Here is a 15,730-nt window from a genome sequence, read left to right as displayed (position 1 = left end):
ACACGGGTGTAGCCCACGGCCCTAAGACTCCCGAAGGGTATAGGGGCATGCTAATAAGCTATGGGTTTATGTATAGAGTATGACCTTAGAGAGCAGTTCTTGCATGTTTGCGTAGCTGTAAGGCCCGTTAACTAAGCGCCTTCCCTGCTAGTTGGGATGGTGTTAGTAGAGGGCGGTTCCTTAGAGGTTCTCTAGAAAGGGGGTGTATGTAGGACTAGTTGGTCTAATGTTATAAGCCACTGCGAGTGTGGTGTGTAGTGTGCCCTACGGCCTTGCTACGGAGTTGCAGCTCTATAGTTAAGTAGTAGGTGGTAACATAGTAGGAAAAATAGAAATGAGTGTAATGGTGGGTGCACCAGATGTGAGAATCTAGCCACCCAAGGAAGGGATGATTTTACTAAGACAACACACTGTCTTAGGAAACAGAGCCAAAGGGTTGTAGCTTAGACTATTCCATAATGCAGCAATCAGGTGTATGATGTGGTGAAGTGGTTTAGACAAGTTGCAACAAATGTTGAGTCTGAGAACTCAGGGGTAAGTCAGAGGTTAGCACCTCACTGACTTTTCAAAAACAGAGAATAACAAGATCAATGCTTGGAAGCTTGGAAAAGACGTAGAAGTATGTGCTAGTCGATTTACTGTATTGCCTGCTTGCCCTTTCTTAAGGAAAGGGCAATCCTATTTATGCCAAAGGAGTGTAGTTCTCTCATTTTCCATGACTTTCCATGACTAACCAGGCTTGGTAAATGTATTAGAAATCAAGTGCGACCCACAACTAGCTTGCTAATCATGTAGTGAACGTAAGAGAATCCCATAGAACCATCTCTTGGGTTCCTAGCCTATAGGAAGTGAAAAGGAGGTCCAAGGTCAGAGTACCTATAGACAAATTATGTCATAACTTAACCAATCTTGTGGGTAACTAAGGAGCGATAACGTGTAATGAATCATAGAGGGTTGTAGAAGCTTCTAGAGCTATCGTTCATGTTCCTAGGCCTCTAGTTGGTAGAGATATGCCATGTGGTAGTATTGGCCCACCCCCTTAAGGAGGAGATTTTCTTAATAACTTGTTCAATGAGTGTCCAAATGATATGCCGTGATGTATGTAGCATAAACAGATGTAGTAGAAGAGTTTGCAGCAATCGTTGAGTAGTATTGCTTCTGTTGTTGGTGTGATAAGCCAAGATATGTATGGTGACTTGTAGGTTTGAGGAGGAGATTTCTAAGTTTGCTCTTGAGTTTGATAGCAAACTGAGTGCAACGAATGTCAGTATGACAGAAACAGACAAGCTAGGGACCCTAGCTCCCTAAAGAGAAGCCCCTAAGTTTTTCAGGGTATTAGCCACGTCCGCCTAGCTAACAGATTTCAGCCCTATAGAGGTAGCTGCTAGTAAGGGCTGGCTTCTAAGGCAGATAGGAGCGTAGTTGGAAGGTTTGAGAAAGCTAACTACCTTGTTGTAGAGGCTGTGGGCAAAAGTGCGTTTGTTCTTAATGTGTCTAGCTTAACGTAGTAGGAAGTAACAGTGATACTAGCATTCTAGATGCCTTCATTAAGTGGTCTAGTAGTGATATATGACTAAAAAAAATTCAAAAGCAAAACATTTAGTGAAGTGGAGCTTGGGATGAGGCTCTTAGACCTACAGTGTATCAGATGGCTGAGGTGGCCTGATATTTGAAGCACGACGCCATGCATAGGTCTAGCCACAAATTATGAGTGGACAAGGCGCGGAATGCGACGTTTACACGGCACTAACCAAAGTCATCTGTTAGGATTATAGATATACACTCTTCACACTAAATGCTAAAGCTGTCTGCTTGCAGAATGGCACGTGATCTCCAAATCTTATCTTTGAATTGGGGGGAAGTGGCCTCCCCTGTGATTAGTCTAACCATTTGTAGGCTAAGGAATTTTGGCAAGGGTGTCCCGACCGAACTTTTGATAATGGGCATCGGGGAGAAATCTTGAGTCGTTGAGAGGCGCCATAACGCGACTTGCCCTTACCACGCTTCAAGTTCCGACTCGTAGACGCCACGACAAGTCCGTGGTCCAAGGCTTCCGAATACTGTATAATGTTTAATCGGAGATTTCAGCCGCGCCCAGTTCCCAGCATGGCGGACTCGAAGCCAGTTGACCCGGAGGTACTATCTAGACGCCCCTACCTTCACATAACAAGTGGCTAACGTGCTGTTAGGCTTCAGCTTCAGCGCCAAAGGCGGAAATCCCTAAATCGGCAGCGAAAAATGCGAAACCAGTGCGCCCACCGAACCCAGTATGGAAAATGATGGGTCTGCCGAATATGCGGCTCAAATTACCATCTCGAAACTGGTCTATATTCCTCTCAATAACCGGTACTATTACTGGGCTTATAGTATATGATAAGAGAGAGCAGAGGAGGGTGCAAAAGAAATGGAGCAAGCTTGTCGAGCACTTGGCCAAGGAACCACTCGATCCGAAATCGATGCCTAGGAAACTCACAGTCTTCCTCGAGGCTCCTCCGACAGATGGGCTACGAATTGCCCAGGACCACTTCAAAGACTACGTGAAGCCGGTTCTGGTCTCTTCGGGTCTTGACTGGGAGTTCATCCAAGGGCGCAAAGAGGGCGACGTCCGCGCCGAATTGGCAGAGAAGATCCGAAAGGAGCGCCAGCTTGCCACGAACGAGATCCAAGAGGACGACCCCGTCCTCGCTGCCCGCGTTACCAATGGCTCGAAATTATATGAGGGTCCGCTGGGAGATATAGTCATTGGGCGGAACACCTGGAAAGAATACGTACGGGGTATCCATGAAGGATGGCTTGGTCCCGTCACGGAACCTGCCAAACCAGAAGTGCCCGTAGAGGCAGCGGAGCCAGTTGCCGAACCTGAAGTTATCGAGACTCTCCCCGGCATCACTGTCCACACATCCACCGACGACGTCCCCCCTGCTCCCATTAACCCCGACCTCAAGCCAGACGGCAAGCCAGCCAAACCCCCGCAGCCCAAGCCATGGATCTCCACCGCCGCCTACTCCGCCGCCACTCCCGCGCCCACTCTCCCTAACGAACTCGACCCATCCGTCTCAATTGCTTTCCCACACATCCTCGGATTCTTCAATACCCCAAGACGCATGTACCGTTTCTTCACGCGCCGCCGTCTCGCCGACCAAATCGGCCGCGACGTAGCAGCTGTCATCCTCGCGAACACGCGGCCATACCATACTACCTCCAGTGCGGAAGGTGATTCCTTCGCGCCCTCTGCGGATGGGACCGATGGCGTGGTGAACGACGAGGCCGACAAGTCGGAGCAGCTCACGACGCTAAAGGAGGAGGAGCAGGATTGGCACAAGTCCATCCACAAGCCGCTCGATGACTTGACCAAGGAGCGCACGTGGCTCGATGATGTGGTGCTCGACCCCCGTATCGCGGGGAGGATGAGAAGGGCGGAGTTAAGCGCGGAGGATGAGGCGCGCGCGGAGCGGATTGCGAAGGAGATCACGGAGGAAGAGATTGAGGGATGGATCAAGGGGAGCCTGAGGAAGGGGTGGAGGGCTGGGAATGAGGCGCTGTTCGGGGAGAAGGCGAAGAGGCCGGGAGAGGGCCTTGTGGAGGATGAGAGCATGGAGGACATATGATGAGGTTGAAGGATGTGATAAGAAGGAAGATGTAAGAAAATTTGTATGATATGGTATTTATCTCTGGGATGAGATAAGGTAGCCTGGTTTTGCATATTATCTGTCACACCAGATGTATTATAGTTATAGACGATGAGGAGCGCAACTCATTCGGGTTATGTATGTACAAATATGAGCACGAAACCTCCTCTGCAACCAGAATCATTTGACTTGGTGTTAAATTGCAGCTACTTGTACTGTAGCTAACTTTATATCAGAAATCTCCATAGCAATGCGTTCTATCGAGTTATCCATATTTTAACCTGTAGGGCTGCCTCTTTCGATTTTACGCTTTTACACCTCCATGCACAACCTCCCAAGATCCGTTGATAAATGTTCACAAAGCGGCCTATCCGCGTTCATCACGCATGCGCTGATTATGATATTTCGCCGAACTTATGCACTAGGTAACTTCTTTGCCTCCTCCTTGATGGTCTCAAGGACCTTTTCTGACAGGGACGCGGACTTCGCCTTAAGTCCCTTGTTGAAGCGAGAGATTTGCTCTTTGACTGTTGAGTTGCTCGAGTCGATGGTTGATGCAGCCAGGAGGCACTTCAGGGCCAGAAGGTATTTTTCTGTCTTTGTTAGTTTACATAATGCCAAGGGACTTATAGTTTCTTACCTCTTCTGAAATAAACCTCGAAGCCAAGAATTTGTCCTTCGAGCAGCTTTGGTGCAAACTCCAGCATTGGGCCCAAGAACTTCATCGCATCGGTCAACGGCTCCTTGGTCTCGACGAGCTTGACACCGTTCGGGTCTTCGTCCACCTTCTTTGCTGTGGCAGCATCTACCGGAACTGCCTTGTTTGGCTCGGCCTTCTTGGCCGCCGCATCTCTCTCTGCTTGTTGCGCGGCCTTGCGCGCCTTCTTCGCCGCCTTCTTGTTCTCCAAGGCCGATTCATCGTCGTTCGCAGAGTTCCCATTGGCTTGGGGTTTATCATACAGCTTCAGGTACTCTTTGATGGCACCGATTGCTGCCCTAGTGTAAAAAGGGTGGTCCCGTAACCTGTCCTCCCACCTGATCATTTCGACGTATGCCCTAATTTGGCCCTTTCGGAGAGAGAAGCTGTGGAAATCGAACTGGTCTTCTTGCCAAACATCGAAGATGTTGTGAACAGTAGTGAAGCGCTTAAGAGCTAGGCCCACATCACCTTGTCTGGCATGCGATTGCCCATCTTCCGTTAGGAACCACATACATTGCATATCGTGCAAATCAGCAAGTGGTCCTCCCACAGCCTCAAGGCGAGTAAACATGCCCAGTGTCTTTAAAGCAGCTTCGTTTTCGTCATTTCGCAGCTGGTATTTCGCAGCTTTAGTATTGATATAGCGATCTCTCTCATCCAAAGTCCGTGCAATCTCCATTGTTGCCGATGCAGTCTTTGTATCGGCCTTGTGCTTATATATCCTGGCTTTAGTCATATGGAAATCGACACTCTTCGGCTCCAACTCGATCGCTTTGTCTATATATACCAACGCCTGGTCAAGGTCACGGCTGAGGTGATAGTTGTAATGTTGCGCAAGGTAATAGTAGGCGGACGAGTCTCCTTTTGAAGTGTCCCCACTTCTCTTTGGCTCAATGTTGGCCTGTCCCCTTTTGCTGTTAATATACTCGTTGACGACTTCCAGAAGCGTTTGCTGCTTGAACTTATTCGAATAAAGATGCTTCAGGTTGGCAAATGTCGAGGGCACTCCCTTATCCAACATTCTGTGAACATAGGAATCTGCTGCTGTCCGGAATTCGTCGCCTGCACCAGTTAGTTATGGGGCACGTTAAGTTTCTGGGCTTCAAATACTGACCATCTAAGAAATCTAAAGGTAGCCTTCTGGCAGAGTCACTTCGTGGGTACTTCTCCGCGTATTCATCGTAGATTGCCTTTAGCTCTTTGTGGTTGCCCGGCTCTATGTTCAATGCCGCAGCCAGTCCATCATAGTATTTCTTGCATTCCGAGTTACGATCAACCAGGGCACGGAAAGCGGTCGCCGCCTCCTCGTTGCGGTCAAGCTTCGACAGGTACTCCGCACGAAGCTCCAGAACTGCCAGGCGGTCGAGGTTGTGCTTGCCCGCAGTCTCCAAGTGCTCCAGAGCCCTCTTGTAGTCTCCTTGCTCAGCAATAAGAGAGTTCTTGTACATAACCGCTTCCGAGTTCTCGAAGTCGAGTTTCGATGGAGGGCTCTTCAGGGTCTCTTCGTATGTGGACAATACTCCTTCAGCCTCAGAAAGGTCTCCTGACAGGTGTTGCGCAATTGCCAGTGCAGTCCAGTTTTGTCGTACATGAGACCGAGCTTGCAGCATTGCCCTCCTGCTGGTAATATAGCCTTGGTAGTCCCGCATTTGTATTTGGAGAAGGGCCAGGTCCCTCTGGATCTGCTGCGATTCTGGGTCCAGCTTCAGGGCAAATTTGTAAGCCTTAATGGCCTCTTCGAAATTCTTGTTGGATCGATAGAGTAGACCGTAAACGTGCCAGCAGACATGCGACTTCATGTCAGCCTGGAGAGCAAGCTTGGCCAGCGCGAAAGCTTCATCGGATTTGCCAATTGAGTTCAGGATCAATGCCTTCATCGCCATGGTATCTCCATGCTTCGGGTTCTTCTTGAGAATTTGCTCGGCCGCTTTGAGACCTGGTGTAATCTGTCAGCGCACCAGTCATTCCGTCGCCGCTGAGGAGATGCCCACCTTTCTTGTACTGCTTATCCTCATAATTGCGAACTACAGTTCGAAAGAGCGAAGACTCCTTCGAACTTAATGGTTGTGGCATCTTATAGATATGCTGTTTGTGGCTTGAGCGCGGAAGGGCACAGGGTGGAAGAAGGCTGTCGGTATCGGAGCGCGTGAGTGCAGAGAACTGAGGCCAGCAAACCCACCCCACGTACTATTCGAGGCTACAGAACTCTAAATCCAGTTTCGCCGCACACAAGAGCTTAAAGGGCTTTAATTCGCAAAATCTATGATAGCCTCGACAGGGAATGTGAAGGTCAAGTTATATATTACTGATGGTGGGGACGTGGAGAAATACGAATGGGATTGTTTCGTGTGAAAATTGGGTGCTACGATAAAAACAATATATAACGGCACTTTTCCAGCATCAGCAACCAGGATAGTGTCGGCTCTCAACCATGTCAACCAAAACAAAGCTCAGAAGCTACAATTCTAAAACACCGTCGATGGATGGCTTCTCCAAACAAGACATGATGGGAGTGGTGCAAAGGAAATCAATCCGAGAGGCTATATTGTGTTGATCAGAGAACTTGGCGGCGAGTTTGGTGCGCAATTGCGGCCACGGGGAATTCTTCATATTTATATATCCGTGCTTTTAATATATCACATTACAATAATTTAGACGAACTACCTACGAAATAAACCAATCTTCTTCACAACCCTGGGCAAGCCAGAAATGTAATGAAAATGCGAGGTCGCGTCATCTGGAGGCAGTGTAATACCAGAGACACTGTGTCCTAGGACATGAGTAAACTCAGCGGTCCCAAGACTCATTTCAAAAATAGATTTAATCATTGATTTGTCCAATAGGACAATTTCAGAGATTAAACTGAAAAGAACAGATACTACACTTGATCTAAGCCAATAGGCAAAGAGAGCTAAAGAGAAAAGAAAAAAAATATCAAAAGGAAGGGGGGAGGGCGAGTATATATAGGCAGCGAAAATTTTCGAAATCACGCTAGTGCTAATCCAATCCTGTGCGAAAGGGGATTAGTTTCCGGTCCCAAACTGCCTGCAGCTAGCAATTGTTTGTCGTGTTTGCACTTTCCCAATTCAGCGTGGCCACCCACCAAGAGATGTTTGCTGTGTTTGCACTTTCCCCGCAAGCTCCCACTGTCCAACGTGCCCCCCACCAACAGACAACGCTGAAGATGACCCCGCGATGACCGCGTTGATCTGAATTGCGCCCACTATCCATGGCCCACGCATAAATGACAGGACAATATATATAACTCCCGATTACGCCCCCTTCTCGACCATGGCTCAGGCCGACACCTTCGAGTTCCCGGCCTTCTATTCCTTTCCCCCGTTCTTCTCGCCCCAGCCGTCGACCACCACCGAGCACGCGCGTCGCAGCAAATGGAGCAGCCTCATCCTCGCCTACTGTCGGCAGAAGAAGCTCTGGAAGCTGACGCTGGTGGATGCCATCGACACGGATCTGTTCTGGAATAAGACGATCAATAAGCGGGTTAGCCTCGCGGATGCGAAGGATATTGTGAATGCGATGAGGAAGGAGGGAAGGGCGGAGTGGCTGGGCGGGAAGAAGGATAGCGAGAGTAAAGAGGTGGCATGGATCTATTGGAGGACACCGGAAGAATGGGCGGGGTTGATATATGACTGGGTATGGAGTTCTTTACAGCTCAGTGACTTTCGTTGTTTAGACATATGGATGGTAGTAACTGACATGGATATACAGGTTGACGAGACGGGACAGAAGAACGTTGTGCTTACACTATATGAACTTACAGAGAGCGAAGCGACGATATCACAGGAGTTCCATGGCATGGATCCAGACTTATTACAGCGGGCGATGGGTGTTCTTGTAAGGAGAGGCAAGGCGCAAGTATTTGGGCAGGAAGACGAACAAGGTGTTAAATTCTTCTAGACTATGAAATAATACAAAATATTAGTTTCAAAAAGCCAATATTTGGTTCACTCAGAGCACGTTGCAAAATGGGATGAGAAGGCATGTTGTGGGACAAATATCCTGGATTAATACATTCCAACGTCAACTATGCCCAACAATCCGGACAACCACGCTCTGTCCCATAAAACCGAACTCCAAGCTAATGCTAAAAACGGCAAGCCAGATAGTCTAATTTGCCAAATACTCTTCATGCCATCTCACCTCCTGCCTCATCGCTGCATCGAGTAGCCATTCAATTTGTACAATCCTCGGCTCATGCCCATTGTCCTGGGCCATCTGTGCAAACTTTGGCCACAGTGCCTTCTCTTTAATTGACGTCCCTGTCAGCAGATATACAGCCTCCTCTTCACCTTCCTCCCTCATCCTCAAAGTTTCAGCCTTCGCTCTGAATATGGCGAACTCGCCTCCATTGAATTCCACGATAGTCTTGTATGTACCAGGGCCATTTGATATAGCTTCCGTACAGTATATGGCAATGCCCCGAAGCAAATGCCCGGAGTTCGATTTGGCACGATTGACGGCATCAGCGAGTTTGACCTTAAAGTACTTTTCCTTCGCTTTGTCCTTCAATACGAAGGAGTCCGGAGGCAGCACCGTTGACGACGTAAGGCACGCATCAATGAACTCAGTCGACAAGATGCCAACGCCAGTAGCCAACGCGCAGAGAAACTTATGCGTGCGAACCATGCCTGGCGCCGCGAGATAGTTGCAAGTACTAGGGTCCTGGACGATGAGAATTCCAAGTTCACGCAGCTTTTTCTACGGAAAACATTAGTATAGCCACATCAAGGTCATGTCTGGTGTACTTACCTTATCGGAATCCTCCTTTGTTGGCGTCTCTTCCCACCTTTTGTAGCTAGTGACTAGAAGCCTGATGCTCACTGGGCGCGAACCAGTCTTTGGTTTCTTAATTACCCGACCCTCTTCCTCAGATTCTACATCGATCTCCTCTCCAGCTTCACTAGAAGCCCTCCGGGTGCCCCTTTCTCTGTCGACCTGGTCTGCAGCTCGTTTTCCGCCCCAGACACCGTTGCCAGCACGCTTTTTCTCCTTTTCATAAAGTGCAATGTCGGCAGCTTGGTCATGAAGCTTGGATAACGCGCGGTCCTTTGCCCCACGGCTACTTGTAGATGATGGCGTTTTGTTCTCTTTGCCTGTTCTAGCCAGTCGGTTGCTGTGTGGTGTCGATAGGAGATGTGCCGTTCGCTTTGGGACAGGAGTTGCTTTTGATCGAGGAAGAACGGGCAAGGTTTGGTCATCCGCCATAGAGACATCAGCCAAGGTAGCGCTAGGTGGTTCAGTAGCATGCTGAACATCTGCATTGCGATCCTTCGTCTTCATAACGGGCCTATCCCGATTTGATGACTCAGGAGTGGCAACATCGCCAGGATAATAGATTCGCTCCAATATCGCGCGATCAAAAGGCACCTGGCCAATTACTTCACCAAGGTTTGTGCGCCGTGGAAAATGGGTGTATTTTGGATTTGTTAAAGGCTGTGCTTTGCATTTGACATAGCTTTCCTCAATCCACAAATGGTTGACCATCGAAATTCCCCACTCAAGCGCAGCCTCGCACTTTTCGCTGTTATTTCGCGCCGTGATAAGATGGGTATTATCCTGCTTCATACTTTTCGTGAACTCGCCTCCGGCAGCTTTAACGAGGCTTTCGAGATAAATGCGAGTGTCTCCACCATAGTTAGAAAGAGTGATTCTCGTTCCTTCAAACCCTTCAAGCGGCATTCGAGGAATTGGATAGTGCAGGAGTCGCCGCAAAGGCGAGGTCCACTCATTGTAAGTCATGAGATAATACAGCCAGGAAATATTTCCAACATCCTTTCCATTCCGGGAAGCCGTGATATAGTCATCGCCATCGCGGTAGTTGCAAATATACATGTCGGCTTTGTGAACGCTAGTAGTTATCGCGCCGTCCCCATTGGTAATGAGGTTCTCAAGAATGCCTCGATGACGGCTACGGAGTTTCACATCTTCTGAAAACATGACCTTCTTGTCGCGGAAAACGCCTAATTTGCGAGATCCTGAAGGAGAATCTGCCCCGATGGGAATATAATCAGGGAGTGGGGTTGTGGCTCCTGTCACGCTGTTTGTGATCGGGACCAGAATCTGTGCCTCAGACCCTATCCGAAGAAACTCGGGATCAGGGAGCAAATATGGCTTTTCGTCGATTCTATGCCCGAGCTTAATGCAGTCCTCAAACCAGTGGGGTAAAACGATCTTGCACTTTAATTGTTTGTCCCTTGCATTCTGGCACTTCGGGTGGTCTTCTGTCAGCGCCACGATATGAGTGACTTGCCTCGTGAGACTGCTGGATTCTTGGCCTCCCATGGCAATGACCGCACCAATAATAGCATCTTGGTCGCCATCTGGAATATCGGCGCAAGTGACGTTAACGCCAGAGAAGAAAAGTTTGGGATCTGGCGTATATGGCCGGAAGGGAGCTAGTTTATTCTTCTTGAGCGACGCTGCAATCCAACTTGGTGTGATAACAGGACGCAAGTGTTCGCAAGCGACGTGGTATTGAGGGAAGTCAGAAGTTGACGAGATTATATGTGTAACTTCGGCGATTTCGACAGTGCCATCGGCGCTGAGTTCTGATATTGTCGCTCCATTTTCTTCGAGTATAGATCCAAACTGTACTGCATGTTAGAGGGGTTCACCATGACTGGTGAGGTTCTTACCTCACGCGCATTCTCAATTGTTAACTTTCTGCTTGGAATAATAGCGACATGACAGTCGTCAAACAATAGCGGTGGCGCCTCATTAGCCATGGCAGGCTGCTGTTATATCATTAAATGCTGTTGTTTTGGGTGGGTATAATATTCATGAATGAGGCATTTCCAACTGAAGTTCAGTAATTACAGGCGAACGCGTTCCTGAACGCGGTCAAAAACACGCCAAGTCTATTGTCACGTGATGCGGGGCGCCGATAAGAACCCTTTACGGAGGTTGCTATCCAACAAGATGCGGCCTACTGTAGCCGGAAGCCGAGGCTCACTTGTAAGAGCACCAGAGGATCCAATGGAAGGTCAACTCCTCAACCTTACTTATATAATACTATTCGAGATCGGAGTACAGTAAGACCAAAAGTGTATATACGACTTCCTCGTGGTTTGCATGGCCCTGTTATATTTTTCTAGAAGTGCTATAATAAAGACGTATACATATCATCGCCAACATGTCGACAACTAACTTCAATATCAAAGAACACGTAGTAGAAGCCCAGCATATTCGGGAATATGCAAGAGCGACATCGTTTTCGGAGGAGGAGATTCTAAAGCTTTCCATCAAGCAGTATACGCCGTTAGATAATCCAAATCCGCAACCGGGAGATGTTACAATCATTGGAGCACATGCCAATGGGTTTCCCAAGGCAAGCACCCGTTCTTAGACTTCATATCCGTGTTGCTAACACTACACCAGGAGCTCTACGAAGCCTTGTGGGATGAACTATGTTTACGCTCAAAGGCCAATGGCTTTCGCATCCGCAGTATCTGGATCGCCGATGCTGCCCACCAAAATCAAAGTGCAATTCTGAATGAAGAGAAGTTGGGTAACGATCGTAAGTTCTCCTAAAATATCTCGAATTCTAGCTGACCAGCGGCCAAGCATCATGGATGGACCATCCCCGTGACCTTCTTCACATGATTAACCACTTCCGCAAGGAGATGCCACTTCCGTTGTTTGGGGTTGGCCATTCATTCGGAGGCAATAACCTTGCCAGCCTGTCCCTGATACATCCTCGCCTTTTTACCTCACTCACCCTCCTGGATCCAGTCATTTTTGGGCAACCTCTGACCAGCGGTGACGGCAGGGGAGCACCTATGGCGTCAACATTCCGTCGTGACCTCTGGCCATCCCGCGAAGCAGCCGCGGCGGGCTTCCGTAGAAACCCATTCTACAAGTCCTGGGACCCTCGGGTTTTAGAGGCATGGAACAAGCACGGAGTACGCGAGACGCCCACGCTACTCTATCCAAATGAAAAGGGCTCCGTGACATTGAGCACTCCCAAGTACCACGAAGTGCAAACCTTCATTCGCCCAACTTTCTCCGACCCCAATAACGGCCCTCTGGCTCCCATTACCCACTACTCCCATCCCGATATCGATCAATCCGTACCATCCACCGAGCCATTTTATTCCCCAGCACCATCTATGGTTCTTGCACAGCTCCCCCATCTACGGCCAAGCGTGCTGTACATATTCGGTGGCACCAGCTTCATGGCTTCGCCAGCCCTTAATGCGGAAAAAATGCGTGTCACAGGAACTGGCACCGGAGGGTCAGGAGGGGCAGCGAAGTGGCGCGTTACGGAAGTTGTTTTAGAAGGAATCGGCCACCTGGTTGCTATGGAGGCACCGGTGCAAACTGCAGAGAATACAGCGAAGTGGATAGGCCAGGAAATGCAGCTCTGGAGGCAAGAGGCGGAGAAATTCGCAGGGTGGGCGAAGATGGGTGTCATAGAGAAGCAAGTCATAAGTGAGAAGTGGAAGAACATACTTACTGGAGATCCAAAAAAAAGGAAGGTTACTGATGGCGCGGTCAAGTTATAAAGTGCGATATATAGATCGGAATATATTGTCATATGAACTATCATTATTCTAAGACATAGTATATAATTTCACAAATATATATATTTTCCTATTTTTTATTCCTCATCCGGCGGAATCCAAATTAAGATTCCTTCCTTGTCACTCTTCATCCCATCTCCTGGAGCGACTTTCAGTACCTTCTGGAAGTATCGATCAGTCACCACCAGTTGCGGTCTGACCCACTCTCCCCTCACATTCGGGAGCAGGTTGAAGCTCATACCGCGCCGCGACAATGGCAACAGCTGGATAGTACTTTGCTTGGCGCCTGAAAATGCAAATTTATCATTTGGTTCCATCACCACACTGAAGGTGAGGAAGTGCATCGAAGGATTTTCAATCATGTATTCCATATGCAGGACCATTGGTTGAGTGGTGTTTTCGCTGTATGACAACTTTGTGAGGACGCGAGGCTCGCTGCTGGCGACTAGCAGCCTTGGAATGGGCAGCGTTGATGTGTTAGATGGCGACTCAGGTACATCGCGTCGCCATTGTATTAATAGGGACAAGTCCAACGATGCTGACCGACGGCCATCCAGGCTTAGCTTTTGAGTCAAAACGTCAAAGTGAGATTCTGCCAGTGCTTCGGGTAGGATGGGTAGCCCTAAGGATGTGTTTGGGAGTGGGTGGATACCAGAGCAGGCGACGCCGCCGTTAAGGGAGAGGATGGCGAGGCTGACGTCCTCCACTATTAAAGCTTCACCTGCAAACGAACAGTATCTGGCGGTGAGATTCCACTTCTGTGGGAGACCAAGTGCGGCGACTTCGCCAGTAGAAGACGTTTTCCCGTCCTTAGGATCAAAGAAACTTGGCCATGACCTTGAGTCGAGGCGAGGCGAAAAGTCATAGTTCGCTTCGAATGGACTGCCAATATTGAAACGTATAGCTGCAGTTCTGGTGATTGGAGTTTCTAAGTCGGAAGCTAGGTTATACTTCAACTGCAGAGTTATCTCGTAAGTTGATTGTATTAATATTGGACCTAGAACAACAATAGCTGATATTGTGTTAGAGCTTGAGATTGATCCAAGTTTGGCGCTTGGTGGCGTTTCATCATCTGGTGTATATTCCACGTTTGATTCAGGTGCTGTGGGTATAATAATCTTGAAGGGAAGCTGAGGAGTTCCTACACCATCGTTGGAAATGGTGACCTCCAAACTGGCAAGTGATTCTTCATCTTCGCCATTAAATATATCGACGTTCAGGTCAATCGGCTCGTTTGTATAATACTGATCCTTCAACGCCTGGAACTTAATTTCCATTTTGGGTGGTTTCGGGAGAATGGTAATAGAATGCGGATCAGCGCGCACAACCCGCTTGCGAGCTGGCTTCTGACTCCACCACATGTCGCGAGTGGTGATGTGGTCGAACTCTATGATGCATTCGAGATCAAAAAGGGGCGCAGCTAGTGCAAACGTCGCTGAAATAGCTTTGGCTTTGCCTGGTTCTCTCAGAGGACAACTTAACTCAAAGACACGTGTTTGTCCAGGGAGGAAAATCAAACTCTCGTCTCCGACGAGAGTGCTGAACCGCAAGCCACGTTCTTTCCCAACAGACATAGCTGTATCCTCAGAGTTTCCATGTTCTTCGCGAAGCGCCACCTTGGTGAAGGACGTATTATCCGGGCGGACTTCAACATCTTGAGCCTCACTGCTATGCCGGATCGTGACGGGCTTAAGAGACCCTTCAAACTTTATCTTTATTTCCGCCATAGTAACGGGCGACGAACCTTTTGAAGCAAAGGACATGACACTCAGTTGTGATGTGCATGGTTCCCCCACCTTTCCTTCGGCCTGCTCAAAAACGAAAGTCGCACATAGGAATGAGTGTATATCCCGCCCTTGAAGCACAACTGCCGGCTTTCCCTTCACAGTGTCCACATCGTCAAGGGACTTGGTGATGACTAGAGTCTGTCGTGGATTCCGCTCGAAAGCTGTTGCGAGTTAGTGTCCAGTCTTGATACAAATAGCCCAATTATGTACTTACTTGAACTCATAAGCTCCCAGTCCACGGCAACAACTGTCCCGCCATCTCCAGCCTTAACCGCAACCTCACGCAGGATAGTCCCCACCTCTTCAGTCAAGTCCCACCACCCTTCCCTCCTCCAAGACATGGTGTGCCATAGTGGTCGGAGGATGCGTAGCGCATCGTCCCAGGCTTCCTGTTTTATGAGCTCTTGTGCCAGCTGCAGCTTCACAGCCTGCGCCGAGCGTATACTTTTCCCGGACTCGTACTCTGAAATAGCCCCTCTCAGCGATGCCATGTACGAATCCATGGAAGGAACTTCCGACTGCGACTGGGATTCTGACATCTGCGGCTCGGGATATCTGTTAACCCCGAGACGCTCCCAAAGCGCCCATGGGTAATTATTTATTTCAGTATATCCAGAATCTAGGCGCCTGTGAGCCTGGATGCCGAAATCGTACAATTAATTCCAAAGAGGGTATCTCGGCCATTGGGGTTGTAATCGCCTAAATTAGGCTACCGTAGTGCGGGCAGTGTCGGTGTGGTCAAATGCCGCCGCTATCCAAATGTTGCTGAGAGGCCGCCCTTCTGTTTTGCGCCATTCATGCCACAATACTCACAACATATCCTGAGGGACTGTCACTCATCGATGTAATTGAATAACTACCTTGATCTATACTACAACAACAATTACGCGAATCCACTTACTGTCGGGCGCTCCACACAACAAATGTAGCCAAATAGGCTATCTATTGACACTGAGATCAGCTGTCATTCCTGCGACCACACTTGCGGCTCCATACCTAACCTCTCACCGTGGGGCTCGAACAGTGAAGGCGACCGAACTGATTCACCTACTGTGGTGTAATACTTGCAAC

The 15,730-nt window shown here is 48.8% G+C and overlaps 6 protein-coding genes across 6 annotated transcripts; 3 read left to right on the top strand and 3 right to left on the bottom strand.

Annotated features, from left to right (window-relative positions):
• Positions 1-1,810: 1,810 nt before the first annotated feature.
• TIM54 (mitochondrial import inner membrane translocase subunit tim54) lies at positions 1,811-3,791 on the top strand. Its single transcript, XM_024464765.1, has 2 exons — positions 1,811-2,136; positions 2,190-3,791. Exons 1-2 carry the CDS (start codon positions 2,068-2,070, stop codon positions 3,606-3,608), a joined length of 1,488 nt encoding a protein of 495 aa, XP_024327855.1. The 5' UTR covers positions 1,811-2,067; the 3' UTR covers positions 3,609-3,791.
• Positions 3,792-6,674, bottom strand: VC83_01079 (uncharacterized protein). The gene is made up of 4 exons (XM_024464764.1): positions 6,321-6,674; positions 5,444-6,265; positions 4,270-5,391; positions 3,792-4,222 (listed from the first exon to the last, which is right to left on the bottom strand). The coding sequence occupies exons 1-4, from the start codon at positions 6,400-6,402 to the stop codon at positions 4,044-4,046; spliced, it is 2,205 nt and encodes a 734-aa protein (XP_024327530.1). The 5' UTR covers positions 6,403-6,674; the 3' UTR covers positions 3,792-4,043.
• Positions 6,675-6,963: 289 nt separating this feature from the next.
• VC83_01078 (uncharacterized protein) lies at positions 6,964-8,284 on the top strand. Its single transcript, XM_024464763.1, has 2 exons — positions 6,964-7,983; positions 8,059-8,284. Exons 1-2 carry the CDS (start codon positions 7,621-7,623, stop codon positions 8,245-8,247), a joined length of 552 nt encoding a protein of 183 aa, XP_024327531.1. The 5' UTR covers positions 6,964-7,620; the 3' UTR covers positions 8,248-8,284.
• A 16-nt stretch (positions 8,285-8,300) lies between these two features.
• VC83_01077 (uncharacterized protein) lies at positions 8,301-11,152 on the bottom strand. The gene is made up of 3 exons (XM_024464762.1): positions 10,986-11,152; positions 9,100-10,938; positions 8,301-9,048 (listed from the first exon to the last, which is right to left on the bottom strand). Exons 1-3 carry the CDS (start codon positions 11,073-11,075, stop codon positions 8,458-8,460), a joined length of 2,520 nt encoding a protein of 839 aa, XP_024327532.1. The 5' UTR covers positions 11,076-11,152; the 3' UTR covers positions 8,301-8,457.
• A 159-nt stretch (positions 11,153-11,311) lies between these two features.
• Positions 11,312-12,897, top strand: VC83_01076 (uncharacterized protein). Its single transcript, XM_024464761.1, has 3 exons — positions 11,312-11,677; positions 11,728-11,866; positions 11,914-12,897. The coding sequence occupies exons 1-3, from the start codon at positions 11,483-11,485 to the stop codon at positions 12,852-12,854; spliced, it is 1,275 nt and encodes a 424-aa protein (XP_024327533.1). The 5' UTR covers positions 11,312-11,482; the 3' UTR covers positions 12,855-12,897.
• Positions 12,874-15,307, bottom strand: VC83_01075 (uncharacterized protein). Its single transcript, XM_024464760.1, has 2 exons — positions 14,874-15,307; positions 12,874-14,820 (listed from the first exon to the last, which is right to left on the bottom strand). The coding sequence occupies exons 1-2, from the start codon at positions 15,196-15,198 to the stop codon at positions 12,950-12,952; spliced, it is 2,196 nt and encodes a 731-aa protein (XP_024327534.1). The 5' UTR covers positions 15,199-15,307; the 3' UTR covers positions 12,874-12,949.
• Positions 15,308-15,730: the final 423 nt, after the last annotated feature.

The sequence above is a fragment of the Pseudogymnoascus destructans genome (assembly GCF_001641265.1).
Source record: "Pseudogymnoascus destructans isolate 20631-21 unplaced genomic scaffold scaffold_2, whole genome shotgun sequence".
NCBI classification, from domain to species: domain Eukaryota; kingdom Fungi; phylum Ascomycota; class Leotiomycetes; order Thelebolales; family Thelebolaceae; genus Pseudogymnoascus; species Pseudogymnoascus destructans.
Note: the sequence above shows the minus strand (reverse complement) of the source record. Positions and strands in the feature narration are given on the sequence as shown.